At 44.8% G+C, this 17,450-nt stretch overlaps 1 protein-coding gene across 1 annotated transcript in view; it reads right to left on the bottom strand.

Annotated features, from left to right (window-relative positions):
• Positions 1-17,450, bottom strand: part of AATF (apoptosis antagonizing transcription factor) — a 55,852-nt gene that overhangs the window by 15,865 nt on the left and 22,537 nt on the right. The window contains exons 7-11 of the mRNA XM_086475225.1: positions 17,255-17,419; positions 16,395-16,478; positions 5,661-5,728; positions 3,593-3,673; positions 243-314 (exon numbers count right to left, since the gene is read on the bottom strand). Coding sequence (XP_086331351.1) covers positions 243-314; positions 3,593-3,673; positions 5,661-5,728; positions 16,395-16,478; positions 17,255-17,419 — 470 coding nt within the window. The remainder of the gene's footprint in view (positions 1-242; positions 315-3,592; positions 3,674-5,660; positions 5,729-16,394; positions 16,479-17,254; positions 17,420-17,450) is intronic.

The raw sequence follows: 17,450 nt of genomic DNA, 5'->3' as shown, positions 1-17,450 counted from the left end.
AAAGCAGGAATCAAAATGCAGGAACCAAGATTTATGAAAATTTCTTGTTTGGTGTCACAGTAATTACAGAGTGAAAGCTCTGCCAGACTGCCTGGACAGATGTGACCAAGACACCCAGGGTATGATGCCAGTGACAAATGGTTAACTGATAAGAAGAAACGGAGGGGGCGACAGACTGAAGAACAGGTCAATATCACGCTGTCATGAAGCCATTTGAGAAACGTAATTAATCTATTACTCACCTGGCATCATCATTCATTGTACAGTGGTCAATAGGTGCCATGAAGCTCACCAGCTTGCTATGGACATGATACCTGAATAGTGCAGGAAAGAAGCAGGCAGCACATTAGTAACTATTAATGAAAAGGAAATGTTGCTGCTTGAATAGAAACATACCAGTCCCTGAAACGCAAAGCACTGGCTTTCCTGGTGGCTGATAACTAATGAGTCACTAGTTGTAGCTGGCGATTCCCCCTCCCTTCCCTCCTCCTCCTTTCTTACAACACAGACAGAACAATAATCAGATGATACAATGAACTGAATAGCAAGCAAATCCTTTTTTATCACAGCTAGAAAGAGGACATACAGCACTCGTTAATTGTGTGTGAGTACCTAATCAGACTCCCAGACAGACAGCCCTGAAAAGTCAGAGGCAGAGAAACAAGAACTCATTTCAGCCTCCCGTTCAGCTGGCGTCTTAATCACCTTCTGGAATTTGTGCCCAAAGAGCCCACTGCAGGCAGCAGAAGCGTCAGAGCATCCGACCTTCTCAAGCATCCATCTGCTTTCAGATTTTCCTTGCTCTGTGGTATCTAGGCCCCCAAAGGATACCAAAACCCCACTCTGCTAGCCATAGCCGTGGTTGGAAAGTCTTACCCTGAATAACTTACAAATGGAGCATGTAAAAACAAGCAAAGAGGGGAGACAGGAAAAAGATCTGTGCAAAGAGATGGGGCATATCCAAGGTGATACACCGCTGCATCTGTCTCAGCTTCTGATCCACCAAAATATTTCTGCAAGCTGTACTGCACCTCCGGATACAGCACCCCCTTCCCGCTTTCCACACCGGGCAAGAAACTTGCAGTTGGTTTCATGACTTATATTCAGGGACCTGACATAAAATACCACAGAGTACCGAAAAACTCCAAAGGAAAAGGTGGCTTTAAGCCCTAGTGTCTATGGGCAGGGGATTCCAAACCAATGGCTTTTGGTGTACACTACCCAAGGCTGCAAGGTTTCATCCAAGGTGCTGCTATTTTTAGAGCTTGACAAATAGCAGGCAAAAGGATTCACAAGCATTTGCCCAGAATCACCTTTCCACTCTGTAACCTCTGCACTCCCTTTTGTTTGCTTACGCAGGAACATTCCCTCGAAGGGATTTTTAGCTCACAAGACTGTTTCAGAATGGCTCTTCAGGCACAGCACACGCTCACCCTTACACGAGGGCTTCTCTGCACAAACAAGTCTTTGTCACTCTAATGGAAGCAACTGCCCTGGTCTAAGGCTGTAATGATGGGAGTCAGGGAACAGAGAGAGAGCCGTGCAGGGCTAGTGCTGCAACGCCCAACAGGCCAACCGCTGGGCTACGACCGTTCGCTCACGCGACATCAACAACTGATGGATTCCCACAGATCAGAGCATATACAGGGACAGCCTGCACACTGGCAAAGGGGCTCAGCAATTCAGATAAATCCTCCGGCACGAGTTGTTTCTCCAGAACTGTCACCTTTTTTAAATCAGGACTAAAAATCCCAGTCTTAGCAGATATAAAAGATCCCATTTCATCCACAGAAAGACATCCCTTGTTGCAGCAGCACAGGACCAGAAATTAGTGACACGAAAAGGAGGTGTGCACACATCCCTCCTCCATAGGTGCCTCAAGAAACGGCACGTCCTAGCGAGGGATAGCAGAGTTCTAGGCACCAGGTTTCTTAAGCTCGACTGTGGAGTTTTTGGATGAGCTCCCTTCCCCTCTTAGTGCCCCAATTGCCCTGTCTATGAAGGGGACAGGTACTTACTCAAGTGGAAGACTGACTGCCTTTGAAAGCACTTGAAGATCCTCAGACCCTACAGTAAACTAGCACATTTCATCCAAACACGGCAGAATATTGAAGGCTTGCTAAAGGATTGCTAAAAAGGAAGAATTACGGGGACAGACGCAACTCAGTATTAAACACTTTGCTCTCCAGGATCACAAAGTCCTTCACGAAAACAAATCTCAGCACTGCTGCCCCAATTTTAGAGAAGCAAAAAGAAGAACAGAGGCTAAATGACCTGCTTGGGATGACACTGAAACTCGCGATGGAAGTACCAGCTATTTAAAACCACCCATTTGGGCTCCACTGGACTATTCTGAAAAGATGCTGGAGCTTAACTGCATGTTAATCCTAAACACGGACAATGACACGTTTTTCTTTTATTGATATTTTCCCTGCAGGGTCAGTGCAACTTTTATTTAAAGAAGAAAAAAAAAGGCACCTAAGATCTAAGAGGCAATTGACTTGGAGAGATAGCTGATCTCTCAGGAATGCTGAAGCGCACAGATTGCACACAATGAGAGACTTCCCCATTATTCCTGGAGGTTTACGAGTCTGACTCAGTTGTGTGATGTTGTCAGTAGTTTTGACTGAATCATGAATATATCCAATTATGTGTGATGCTGACAGAAAAGAATATTGATAGTCAATAATTATAGGCTTTTCAGGCCAACAAAGTAGCTCTACCCTCTTTTAATAAATTATCTTATGACATCTATCTTAAAAATTGCTATGCCAGGCCTGACCCAGACTGACTCCACTGACTTTCTATCAGATGCCATCTAAACTCACGATTTATAGTTTACTCACAAAAGGATGGTTAATGTTGCGGATTTTTCAGGAAGCGGTGCAGCTTTTCAGCATGCCTCCCTGCCACAAACGCCTCCTCCACTACAAATCATGCAGTCAGGTTAAACTCAGGGAGACTAATGTATCTGCTCTGCAAAGGGGAAAAATACCCTGTCCTCTCCAGACTGCTTCCCTCTCCACCCTACCGCGTGGAATATTCTGCCACTGGGAACGCAACGGGAGAGATCAACCCAAATTAGTGATCCCGGAGTCAGGATGTGAAATGCTTTGAAGCTGAAGAAAGCGGCGATGGGACTTAGAAAAATAAAGAGAGATTAGACACCAAATTCCGACTGACAGTCAGTGGGAAAATAGACACCTCACTGAGGCACTTCTGCACATCTGCCCCTAGAGCTGCTGTCCATGCTTCACTCAGCGAAATACATATTGCACAAGAGGTGTTTATCGGCTTTCACTGGACATGATGGCCCCAAATCGCTCAGGGACATTGGAACACCTCGCTCCAGCGTTTTCTGAGACCAAGGAACGCTCTCGCCCAGACTGATCTGCTCACAGGCTGCATCCAACCAAGCCCTTATGCTAGGCTCAAAGAACATCACAATTCCCCAGTGGCTGCCCCAGAGCGAGACGTCTTGCCCTAAAAAGCATCAAGAAGCCTACCACAACACCCCAGAGCCAACCCAGCGCAGTCAGGCTTTATTTGGCAAAATCAAAACTCCTGTTTGCTTGCAGAAGCTGTCACCCACCGGATTCTCCTTCCTTTACTGGCTTTTCTGTCCACTTTCTTCTTTATTTTGCTTCGTAACTTCTGGATGGCCAGCCATTGCCTGAGGAATGCAAAACAAAGAGTTACTCAACATTCAGAGCCACTCGGAAAACGAGCATGAGGTACGCTGGGGGCCGAGGCCCTTCCCAGCTCTTCTACACACTGCATTTGCACGAGTGAAGGAGATCAGAACCTCAGGAAAACAAGTATGAAACTTCAAGTGCCACCTCCGTGGCGTTTAAACAATAAGTGTTCCTCCTGACTCCAGCCCCAACGGGACAGGCAGATAGAGCTGCTGATCCTGATGAGACAGGCACTGTTCAGGGAGAATACTCTACCTGCAGGGAAACCCATGGAGGCCACAAGCTTGGCTCCATTTTTCCTTCTTTCTTGATTACTGAATATTTTTAAGAATCTTTAGAATTAAAAATAAAAGCGTTACAAAATACAAATGCTAAAATCTGTAAAAAATGTCTTTACAGGTGCTGCTTTTTTGTTTCAGCCTTGATTACTGGAATGACTTCTGTTTTGCATATAGAAAGCCCATCTCAGAATAGATGGTCTGCCACATCCTAAACGGATTCTTTAAGTGAGACAGGTTATGCTAACTTCGAGAACAGAATTACCAGGTGCTCTGAATTTATTTCCTCCCTCAGTAAAGTATATTGAAAATTAGAAGCAAGTATTTCTCCCCACCATCTCTGACTTAAACCCGGCAAATCTAGCAAGAAGCCCTATATAATGCTCCAACTGTTACTACACAAAGCTACAAAAGAAAGAAAAGCAATAAACACTTTCAGAAAGTGCTGTCTGATCCCCGGCTCTATTTAGAAGGGAGAGCTCAACTCCTCAAACAGAACTTCATCAAGTGAAAGAAGTTTTCAGCAGGGGAAAACTTCTACTAGTTATAAATATTTTTTACGAAAACGAGCGTCATCTTACCTGATTTATACAATGAAAACTCGACATCAGGGAAAAAAATCTAGCAAAATCCAATTACTGCAATCTTAATATAATCTTAATTACTGTAATCTATTTTATTGTAAAGTCAGATAAATGTACAATGTAATCACCATTTAAATGTAATTTTGTCTATATCATGTTAAATTATAGTGAATAGCTTTCCATAATATTCCAGACATACACAAAATAAATTTGACACATTGCACTAAAATTTCGGTAGTATTTTACAAGTATAAAAGTTATTTCACCACCACAGAATCTCCTAATGCATTTTCTCCCCATACACATACCCCTATAGCACTTTTTCAGTGGAGAGCCCTACTCCAGCATTTTCAGCCTCCCTCTGCTTTTACACTTTTCTAAATTATAGCCCATGGCTACTTAAACGTACACTGTTCATCAAGTGGTATTTAGAAGATTCTTTCTTTTCTAACTGCAGAATTAAACAAACAGAGGAGTAAGAGCTTCCCCGCATGGAATTACATTTTAGTTCTGCAAGCAGGAAACATCCCCTGACATTGTTTTAACTGTACAGTATCTTTTCTTACAGCAGGCAGAGAGCATACACAGGAATTGCTTTAACTGATCTCACGACAGAAGGTTTGCTCCTCTAAAACAATGACAAATCAGAGGTCATAACGAAAAAAAGCCAAATTTCAGCAGCGGGCAGTCACTTTGCCTAGTTCCCCCTCGCTAGGGTCGCTCAGGACACCCCTCTACGGATTCCCGTTGTGCTGCCTGAACCAGTGAGAGACAGAAATATCCAAAGTCTGGAACAAGGCTTTTACAACTGGGAAGTATCTCCAGGGGACTGCAGACAAACCAGGGCACAGCTCAAAGGCTGGCAAACTCCCCGTCAGACAGTAACTCAGGAATATGTTGGAGAGGATGACTGTCCTGACTAATGTCGTGCTGTTTTAATGATCTGTTACGCGCTTCTTACACCCAGACGCTTTCTCCAGAGTCATTCCCAGTTTTGCTCTCTACAACGAACTGGACGGGAAGCCCACAAGTAGTTTTGCACTTCTGGACTGGAACGCAGTGCTGGGTGAAGCTCGTGATGTTACAGACAACTCCCTACTTACCTGCCCATCGCCACCTGGTCATTGGGGTCCAGCAAAGTGGTTTTTCGTTCTATAAGTTCTCGAAGGAGCTAGGAGAAAGACAACAATCCCATTTAAACAGGCTCGCAGGTTCCTCAGAAGACTTAAGAAATTAGCTGCCAAGCTCCCAAGGGAACCTGCGTGCCTCATTTCTTGAGACTCCCTAGAAAACCCCAAGCCAAGAACCAAGGCTTTTTAACATCTCTTCTGCGTGAAAGAGTTTTCCAATGCAAAAAAACCTGATGGCTATGCTAAAAGTTTAAGTAACAGTAGATCACCCCCCTCTTCCAAAAAGGTCCCCACAGAACATGTGACTGGAGCATAACACTGAAGGCCGCTACAAAGAGCTTCTGTATATCATTTCAATGGATCTAGGAATAGTCTAGCCTTCTCTTCAACGCATCATGGTTTATTTAGGTGACACGTAGCATCGTGTCATTCAACTGAAGAGAATCTAAAAGGTTATGCAGCACCAGAACGGCAGAGTTTAGCAGCAACGTGGTCCAAGCACAAGAAGCCCCACAGGGGCAACGCAAATGAATGATCCTAAGTCTAAGCAACAGCAAAGGCCTGGAAGCCCTGGGGGCACTGCAAAGCCCCCTCTGGGACTGCCAGATGGACCAACCGTTCGGTAACTGCTGGTCCCAGGAGCCCAGAGCAAAGTGTACCATCCCACAGCGGGCAAAGAGGTGACAAGCGTGGGGGATGCGAGCAGCTGAGCCTCAGCTTGTATTTCAGAGGCTGGTACTTCTCCTTGGCCTTTGGAAGGATAAAAAAGGCCTGAACGTTCCCAGGCTGTTGTGTACACAACTCCCACGGGCAAGAGTTGTAACGCAGGCAGATCTGAAGTTAACCCCTCTGCCCCACAGGTCTCGCCCCACGCTTCCAGGGGGGAGGGCCGCGGGGTACTGTTCACCAAACAGGAGTCAAGCGTTGCTGAGCAGTTAACGCTCGCTCTGAGGAACAGCACAGCAAAGTCATTTTTACAGCTACAGCAGCAATGCTCAAGCAGGCTTTTCTATTTCTTGTCATGTCCTGAGGGTTGGGTTTTGTCCTTCTTGCTTCCCGCAGCCAAAGAATATTGTGAACTGCCTTTTTGGATACTTGACCGGTGCTGTATGTTTATCACTACTCACCGTAAATTGTATGTGCTGTGCCTTGGGTATTAGCCAACATATTACACAAAGAACAGAAATAAACCCTCCAAAACTGAGGGGCACAGACTGCTTTCTAGACGACATTTCAGTGACTAGTGAAGTTACTGCCTCAGCTCAGAAAGCATCTGAAACAGACCCACCTGCAAACCAGAGGGTCCAGGCAATTCCACAAAGATGCTAGAGAAGAAAGCATGAAAGATGCTGCTCCTCCACCCTACACTTTTGCTCAAGTAGGAGAGCTGGACTGCAATGGTCAATCGAGGTACCATAACAGTCACAGAAAGCAGGGCTTGAGGAGCAGCCGCGGTCCCGGCTACAGTCTTTACCTGGCCCAAGACAGCATGCACAGACCAGGCAAGAGGACGAGAAAGAAGCTCCACATCCCCCCTGCAGCCAGGGATGTGGAGAAGGAAATACCAGCTCAAGTGAGACGATGCATTTCTGAGCACAGCTTGGCTCTTGACGACCCTCAGACAGCTTCCCAGGCACCGGTGCTGCCCCACCGAGCCCAGCTGACACCAAAAGCTGTCCCGGGCACAGCGCTACGTGAGAAACTCGCTGACCCCCACAGTTTCTGGTCACTTAAGTACACTACTGGAGTGAGGGAGGGAACAGGCGGGCACCCCACAAAAGATAAATGCCACAGGGTATCATTTTATGACCCTTTTTTATTTTCAAAGAAGAGACACTCAAGCCACAGAGATAGTATTTAAACCTTCCCACACCCTTCCTCTCCTTCAAGCGATACATCATATTACAATGAAAAGAGCGACTCAAGCACAATTAAAAACCTGCCACGACTTTTTTTTTATTTGCTTATTTTTGGAGATTATTACTGCAGCAATTACATTTGAAAATTCCAGGAGGAGAGGCCACTGGTTTATTATCTCTAGAAAACAGCAAGCTACTTCTCTGCCCTGTTTATCTGATTGATTCCCAACATCTTTCTGGCACACAATCTATCAGTTTATCTCTCCCACTTCATCACAGTCACTTCTGGCAGCTAAATACAAGATCCAAATCCAGCGTTACACAGACATACGACACAGTAAACCTATGTAACACCGCTACTCTGTAAACAGCTGCCCTGAAGGCTAAGCAGAAATGGGATCTTGGTTTCTAGTCAATATTCTGTCAAAAGCAAGGTGGGAGGGAGGGTTGTAACAGCAGCGAGAAACGGTGCAGCAAGGTTTTAGTGGTTCCTTCCTGCACTGGCAGTGAGGCGTGTTTACTGTCTGCTCTTCTCTTGCTTCCTTGGCACCATGCACAGAGAAAACCGCTGAGCAGCAGTAAAATGGCAGAGGCAAAGGCACAAGAACACAGTAATGCACAGACGTCCTACGCTCTCAGAGAACTGAGCAGCGAGACAGTTTCGGCAGGGCTTGCTCTTCCTGGTGGCCCACCAAACCCATGACTAAGGAGCACCGCCAAGATCTTACAACCATGTCCATGCTGGTTAGAACAAGGTGCATTTTGGGGGCAGGTTCCTAGCGCTGTACCTGGGAAGTGGGCAGGACCCTGTTGGACAGGATCACTCCCTTTTTGGCAAGGCAGCGTTTCCCGTGACGGCTATGAAGGGCAAGGAGTTGAACTGTGCCGCTTAGCAGGGAGCCCGTTATTTGCTGGGGGGCACATCCTCTCCTCTGTGTGCGGAATTAGCAGGGAAAAGCTTTGCACAGCAGTAGGAGACTAAGCCCTGCACACAGTCGTCTCCTCCGCGCTAACTAGGCCACCAGCCGATCGGCCATTAGTTGAGGCCGAGATGGTTTTGTTGACCTTGGGGCTGACAGCGAAATGTCCTTTGAACGCAGTGTCAGCTGCAGGACTGGGGACACTGCTGGGGAGAGGAGAGGGAGGCAAAGATGAGGGGGAAGTAAAAAAAGCAGGGACAAGAGGGAAATTAGGAAACAGACATAAAAGCTGCGAAGCATCCTATTACATCTAAATAGTGTACGTCTTAAAGCTAAAGTTATAAATCATGCTAACAATGGTTACTAAAATAAAAGTGGATGTAGCCAGAGGCTACCACTGAAAAAGTCAGTCTAGACCTGCCTCGCTGCCTTTGGTCTTTAAGGATTTGATTAGTTTTTCCGCTTTCTAGTTCAGAGTCTTGCATTCAGCCCATGCTCGAGAGCCAGCTAGGGCTCAGGATACAGAATGAATGATAAATTCATTTACTGAATAAAGCAACACTGTTTTCACAGCACAAGACTTAAAACACTTCCGAAGCGGCAATATTTCATTAAGCTTGGTGATTCTGGTTAAAATTTATTAGTCAAAACAGAAAACTCTCATCAGACCCCATATATTCCATTAGGAGTGATATATGGTGTCTCCCAATGTCTAATTATTAACTAGGAAGTGTAAGTAAATCACTATCAGCATTAAGCCCTGATGTGTGAGGACAGAGTTTGAGTTCGGCGATTTCAGCATCAAAAGGCTTTGATTTGAAACATATCCTTTTTTGCTTTCCCTCCCTCACCTCTTCACATCTTCGCTGAACTTCAAAACCCCAAGCTCAGCCTCCCACTGTAAGCAAACACAACTGCCTACCTGCAACGGAGTGCAACCACGGCCAGCAGTCTGCAGCTCGACTCCCAGCTCCAAGCTGCTCCTACCAAAAGCCGGGATCAGGAGGACAAACCACGTGCAAAGCGGACCACAGGCAACAGTAAGCAGAAGAAAGTTGCTTTTGCCTTCGGAACGAAGCGGCGACGCTTGCCTCAAGTGCTCCTGCGTGCGTTCCTGAACTCAACAAAGCTTCGCTAGGAAAACCAACCCAACCAGACTCCCCAGTCAAACCCCGGGACCACCAACCACACGAGTAACGACAAGCACGCCGAGGCCGCGTGGTTTGCCAAGGCCCACAAGCTCCGGGCTGGGAGCAGACGGGAGCTGTCTCTGCCTCCTGTGTCCTGAGCACACGAGAGAGCTTAAAATCTGCAACTGATAGCAAAGAGCAAGGCAGCATTCCCACAGACGGTGTCCGAAGGCAAGAGCTCCAAAAGCAGTTAGTATTCACCTGCCTTCGCCCACACCAAAGCCGTTGTTAAAACCCACACTGGAGTCAACGATGTGTGCTTTCTGAAGGATTCACCTTAAAAGGAGTCCCTCTCTACCCTAGTTAAAGAGATGTGCACAAAGTACACTGCACAAAATCAGAGGGATTTAGAGACGCCATCAGGGTGTTGTTCAAGGGTAGTGGAGATTCATTTCTCATTTTAGAGGTCAGTTTTCATTTTAGAGGTGAGGTCTCATTTCCATGCGTTATCTATCAGTGTTTCTAATACTAGTTGCTGACCTTTCTGATTTGCAGACCCCTAAGAATTTCCAGTTGAGACAAAGAGCTAAGTAGAGCTGAAATAAGCCTCGTGACAAAAGGCTCGCTTTTCTTACACCTCACAGATCAGTTCAAATTAATACCTCGCAAAAGTTGATGTAGGGTCTATCACAGGAAACAGTTGAGTTTACAAAGCTCAGAAATACAACTGGAACAAAAGGAATGCTTTTTCTCTGATGTTATTAAAATCTTCAGAAAAGCCAGTAAAGGCACGGGTCATTTCTGCTACAGGGCATCAAAGCCCCTACTCTGCCTTGCCAGCGGCGCCGCCGCCTTTGAATTCACCGAGTCAGGTACGTGAAGAGGTGAGACGCAATCTCAGCCCGGCCATTGCGCTGGCTGCTGCACGGGGAGGTCAAAGCAGCCCTGTCGGGCTCCCTGCGCCAATAATAACATCAAACAAGGGTCTGACAATGTGCATTTTAGAACAACTGGACAAGCAGAACCTCGTACCGCTTCTGCCCTCTTACTCGCCTGCTGGAAGCAACAGAAACAGAAAAAAGATTTGACCATCCGTGGCTTCTGAAACAGTACGAAAAATGGGAGAAACCCAGACTTCAGGTTTACCAGCAGCTGCTTACCTTTACTAGAGCGCTCTGCCACTCCTTGGCTAAAAAAATTACTCAGTTTACCAGCGAGGAACTCTGCAATATTTGCACATTGCTCATGTGGACTTTTCTAGAGAAATGTGTAGTTGTTACTAGAGACAGTAAACAAACAATTACTGTGGTGTGAAGGTCTACTAACGGCAGTCCGCTATCTTTTAACACAGAATTCTTTCAAAAGCTCAGGCAAATTACCTTCGCCCTGCCTCACAGAGCCGCAACATGACATGTCACGTTGGAAAAATGTGTTATTGTTAAGTTATCTTTTAACAACTTAAAAAGCAGTTATTTTTTAACAAAACCACTGTAGGAAACAAAAAGAGAGAAGCTAAGTACAACTTGTCAAGTCCAAGTAAAGAAGACAGACTACAAATACCAAATGCTTTTCCTCTTTCCTGGTGAAAATGCAAAGTCCCTCCTGAACAGAAAGTTGACAAAGATGCATTTGATCAATGTCATTTCAATACTTTCTAATTTAATTTTTTTTCTCCTTTAGTCTTTGGAGAGACATGGTAAATCACATTAATTGTTCCTTCTCTTTCATATTACTCTTTAAACCAGTATAAATTATGAAAAGGTTGCTTCTAGTCCAGGACTCATTCAGCACACGTTTTACACTGCATTCTGCCTGGATGTACAAACAAGCTCTTTCCTTTCCTCTTTCAAGCTCCCACACAGTAGTAGCGTAACACCACTTCGATTTCTAGCAACACCAGAGAAAATTTAGACCGCAGCGCAAATATTGTTCTTAAATTCCCTTGAAACACTTTTTTAAAATTTAATTTTCCGCGATCTGTTTATAACGTAAAAACCTAAACTGCAAGATGAAACCACCGGACAGTCTCATTTTAAAAAACATTTTATTAAAATTCAGTTTTGTATAAAACAGGCATTGCGTATCTTCTAATAACCCATTAAGAGAAGTTTCAAATCAAGCTTTAAAACGTGTTATTAACCATCTACCCAGCCATTTGAAAGATACATGCCTGTGATAAGAGTATTGTATTGCCATTAACCTGCGGGACGGTTCGAGACATCTCTTATTCACACAAAACTCTAAATGCATCTAATTAAAGCCACAAGATCAGCTGTCCATATTAATCACTCACCAGTTTAATTAAGGTAAACCAGCTTGTCAGAAATCCAGTCTTCTCTCTATTCTTCAACATTATCGACTTTTAATAGTTCACTGGATTAGCAATTACTTGTTTATGGCATTATCAAATACCTGGGCAAGAAAACCACGGTACGTGCGTGCCCAGGGAACTGCTTTAGGCTGACTCCTGCTTGGGACACAAGACACTGACCCCATCAGGTAAAAGTTTTCTAAAAAGCTGTACAGCGTGGTTTAGCAGAACTCAGAAGGGGAACAAATTGAGCCAGAAGTAGCTTAATAAGAGATTCAGACTTGCGAGTTTATTTTGCGCCTACTCAAGACTACAGCAGACATTCTGAATGCTCCGCTAGGAAAAAGAACGTTAGTGAGAATTCCTTCTCACGTGTAAAAACCACGTCTGTCACACAGCGTGGGCAGCACATACAGTGCCGCTCCACAAGGGACGACAATAAAGCTACAAGTCCTACAATCAAACAACATTTTCTACAGGATCAAGTCCTTTCCTAAGTGATCAGGCTATAGATAAGGAAGGGATCAAGCCTCCTCCTCACAATCAAGCATCCTCACCTTGGGAGTGATCCCCAGACAGTAACAGTTCCTTTCCACCTAACGCAGAAGCTGAGAGATGACAGTCCTCTCCAACCTACTGCCAGTCCCGCCTGGCAAACTCCTGCCACCTCTCTCGGAAGACTTTAGTGTTTTGTTAAATGTTCCCTATCCACTTCGGCTCTGCTCGGCTTCTGAAGTTGTGGTGATCACAGACAAGACTGATGATGGCGGGTTGTTACTACAACGTGATGACACACAACCTAACCAAAATCAGGGGGAGCAGGGAGCAGAGAAAAAAAGGGATTATGTATATTCCTAATTTTCCTTAGGCATACCTGCTGCCATCAGTGATGAACATTTGTTCTGGGAAGAGCTGCTACCAGTGGAATGCTTAGCATATGAACACTAACCTAATTCCTGTTGGAAATAAACCAATTTCCACTCTCTCCTTTACTAGAGGAGTATTTCAACCTAATAATAAAATCTCCACTGTAGCATGTCAGACCAGCAGCTCTCTGGTTGCAGGCTGGAATTTTAAGTCTTAATGCTGCAGTATCAGCTGTAATGAATTCTACGTAAACATGACTTCTAAAAATAAAAAGCCTTTTTCTTCCCTTAAAACGATGTCTGAAGGAGAGTTTAAAAGAAAAGGAAATGGGGTCTAGCCTCTCACTGCTGTCAGTAATGAGGATCCTTCTGAAACAGTTTAACTATTCCCACCCAGTGCAACCTAAATAAAAATACCTCACTTGCATTATTCAGCTTGGCTTTACATTACCTTTCAACACGGGCCATCACAATAAAAACTGTAACTGCTTATAAAACAAGTGAAGAATATGAGAAAAGGCAAAGTGGGATGAACAGACAGAACAGAGTTAAATCCTGAATCCTGGTAAAATTCCACCAGCCCCACATGGTGAATTCCATTGAATATCAAGACCTGGACAAGAAAATTGTTTTTCCACAGGAAAAAGAGATTCATTAAAGAGTTTTGTGTGATAATCTATAACAGAACAGTACAGCTACTTATTCTGTTATCATTAACTTGTGCACATTCATCAGATCTCACTCGTTTTCACTTGCTTAATTTCACACTGAAATACGCAGGAAGTTGGTTTCCCACGTCCTTATTTATCTGAATGTTTACCTTTAATAAACCATAAGCAGTGATCAAAATAAACTAATCATTATAAAACGTTATTTAGAAAAACGAAAGTCTGGCTCTAAATTTAAATACGAAGAAAAAAGCACCCACTGACACGTACACACACACTTTGCAATAAGTATTATGCACAGAGGTCAGAGTTTCTGAGCAACCTCGGCTCCAACAACCAGTCACGCTGCTGCCGATCACCCCTGAAGCCCCCGCTCCCTCTCCACGTTTTATTTATATAGGTACATCCACACACGCACCCACACGCGCACAAAAGCGCTGCACAGTTATGACCCATCTGAAAGAAAACGCGTTCGCCGCGTTGTCAGCGCTCTATTGTAACGCGCTCTACCCTTTCTGAATGCAGTGTTCAGCTTCAGCTTACCACCCTGACAAAGAAAGGAAAGCACTTTATGAAACCAATTTAATTGGGAGGTGACAGAAAACATACAGCCATTTTCTTTAGCCTTATCACTGAATTGGCTTCAGCTCCAATCTCTGCCAAATCCCACTCAACAGAAGACATTAACCAGGTCAGCGGAACAGGTGCCGCGCGGTGTCTGGCAAGGGGCTGGCATCCCCACAATTACTTGCACACAGTGAAGCAGTAATCTTTACAGATCATCTCGCCCAAGAAGCATACTGGGGACGGGAGGAGCAGGGTGGAAAGGAGGGAGGGAAGGAAGGAAGGGCAAAAAGAAAACCCCACCAAGCAAGGAAGGAAAATGAATGTGTAGCTGCCTCGCGGCTCAGCAGATGTCTGCGTGTGATGTACGAGGCCAGGATAAGCTGTCGTAGCCCGCTGCCAAAGAGTGGTAAGTGATTAAAGCCTCCACCAGGCTAAGCACCATATTTAGAGTCTATGGGGTTTCGAAGTTGCACCCATTCCTTGCTGTGCTGCCAGATGCTGCTGGCTGGTCCCGCTCCTATTCACCGCGCGCGGGAGGCAGCAGTTGGTACAGCGAGGAATGCAATCTGGAACGTTTCCGGAGGTGCCGTACATTAAACCGGTGTCACCCATCCTTCACCTCTACCGAGTGCTGAAACAACTCCAATTTGCTGCCACTTCCCTCTTGGGAAATGGCCAAGATACAGTTGTGCCTGGCAGACCCATTTGTTTTACTCAGGTGATTCTCTTCCCTCAATGACCTCTATTAGTTTAAGTTTTAATTTAGATTAACCCCAGCACCCCAATTAACCAGTGAGGGGAAAAGCTAAGCTGTGACTAGTCATATTTCTGAAATCACGATTTATCGGAGTTAAAGTTATTAGAAGGAAAGACGGGCCATTCATCTGTTTTTCTTCTAAAAATTTAACATTCCATGGCCAATAAGCACCTTCTCCGCTCGCGCCCACAGGCCGTCAATCACAGCTATTTCTCCTCGACCACTTCACAATTTGGTTGTACTAACTTAATTTGTTCTTAGGGTCCACTTGGCCCCCAAAGCTGGGCTTCTGGTCCACTTGGACCCCAAATTCCACCTCAGTATTATCTCACTGCCTTACAGATTTGGCCTCTTCAACCACCATATCAGAGGCTACACAGGTAAACCCGGCATCTTCACCTGCCCAAGAGAAGCCGCTCCATTCACAGCAACACTAGCAGAGATGCTCCTACAATAAACATACAGCCTGGAGAGGAGCTAGCTTGCAACACGACCCTGGCTCCGAAGCAGGCTGCCTTGGGTAGATCCCTCACAAACATTCAATATTCAAATGGTCCTAATTCTGCACTAAGCGAGGTCTACTGCAAAAATTTTCTTGGACATCTACAGCAGCAAGGTCGGAAGTGTGCTGAAAACCTTTTGGGAGGGGGGAAAAAAAAGGCAGCAATGAAGTTCTCTGTATTTCCTATCTGATAAGAATTACCAACTTAATACATCTTTTTATTCACCTTTAGTCCTGGCTCTGTACATGAAACCCCAAATTCTGAAAGTATTCAAATACTTCTGGTTAAGTCAGTCACCAGAGCAGAGTCCCATGTGCTCTCTTCCACTGCCCTAACACTCTACTAGCCACTATTCAGATCAGAAATTTCTGCCTTTCTGATGATATAATGGTATTTGTTTAGTCCTGAAGTTAAAGCTCCCTGTGGATCACCAGAGCAAAACTAGTTTTTCATGCACTGGGGAAGGACTTACAGTGAATCACACTCCTCAATATATGGCAATTTCAGTACTTCATAAAGCTGGCACTGTCATTTATTACATAAATTACAAACACAAGGTTTCCCTGAGCTGCAGCCTCCATGCACTAGGTACAGATTCCTCATTTCTAAGAATTTTGCAAATAAAAAGAATACCTGGCCTAAATCCAAGCTGGCACAACTCCAAGAGAAGTGCTACAGAAGCCCTGCAGCTTTTCCATTCAGTAGGTAGATGAGATGATTTAGCCTGAGATAAGAGTAACCTAGGTGCTTTTGAGGATCTACTAGAATCGTTTTTCATAATGGGGCTCTACCCACAGAGAACAGTCACCTTTAGAGAATTCAGTCATTTTTCTCTTCTGTAGCAATCTTCACCAGTGAGAACAGCAGGCACGGACCTCACCCTGCAGCGCTGACCCACTCAAGGAGAGCAGTGCCAGTAACAGCAGTAAGCTTACACCCACAACGCAAGTCTCAGCTCACAGAGCCCTATACTGAAAGTTGAGAGCGAAGTCCTCTGAGAGACATCTACAGAGATTTTGGGTGTGAAAACGGGGAACTGAGCTTTATTGGTAAGAGAAGTCTAGAGCACAGAAGTATTAAAAACCAACTGGAGCCGTAATTCCAACACCGATGTACCGTCACCTACCTGGTGATAGAAGTCATCGTCATCAAATATCTCCTCATCTATGTCCTTCAGGTGCCTGTTGGAATCTGACTCAGGGAGGACTTCCTAGAAGCACAAAGGAAATACTGAAAGCTCGTAGGTGTGGATTTCCGTCCCTAACTCTGATGACATCACGCACAGCAGCTTGTAAACACACCTGAAGACATGAAGGAATGGAGAAAAGCTCCCAACATAACAAGCTTCTAAGGACTAGGAATACATTTAAAGGCAAGGCAGAAACACTGCCAATGCCAAAATAGATTTATGATACCTTTACTGGGAAATAAATAGGACTGTGCAAAGTCTTTCTGGCAAAATACTTCAGATATTTTTAATGTAATGGCAAAAATGCATCTTGCAAGTGCAGTAATTCTACATGATCTCTCAGAATTGAGTATTTATTCATTCTTAAATACCAAATTAATAACAGACTTACTACTAACATATTCTGTAGGTTGTACGCAGTATGATTTTAGAAGTGACTTTCTGGGTTAAAGATTCTAAACTCCAGAGTAAAACCAAAGTTTTTTAGCCGCCACCTCAAAAAGCAGATTTAGCGAGCATCACTTCCTACAGCACAGGAGGGGCACAGTCACAGACCAAACCTCGTTTTCCCCTGCCAAGGACTGGCACAGGAGATAACGCCAACGCCATAGAACTGGAACTGAAATGCCTACATCTTCTTCTCAGCCATTACATTACATTACAGGAATCAGCACTCAGACATCTCCTTCATAAATCTCTTACAAACCAAGAATATTACCTGCTAAAGGCTCAAGCTAATTGTTTTGCAGAGTTTCACTGCTGCTGCAGGGGGAGTTATATAAACAAAATACCCTTACCGAATTTTCAGGCAAAGATTCAGGGACCGGATGAGTTTCCCGTTCCTGCTTTCCCAGCACTGTATACACTGATCGCTTGGTCTGTGTCCGCCGTAGTAATCTCTCTTTGTCCATCATAATATGATCAATCTGAGTCAAGATTGAACGCTCAAAGGCACCGAAACCCTGCGACAACATTAACTAGTGTCAGATAATG

Source organism: Leptosomus discolor, chromosome 18, assembly GCF_034619465.1.
Source record: "Leptosomus discolor isolate bLepDis1 chromosome 18, bLepDis1.hap2, whole genome shotgun sequence".
Lineage (NCBI taxonomy): Eukaryota > Metazoa > Chordata > Aves > Leptosomiformes > Leptosomidae > Leptosomus > Leptosomus discolor.
The sequence above is the reverse complement of the archived record's forward strand: the minus strand, read 5'-3'. Positions and strand labels throughout refer to the sequence as shown.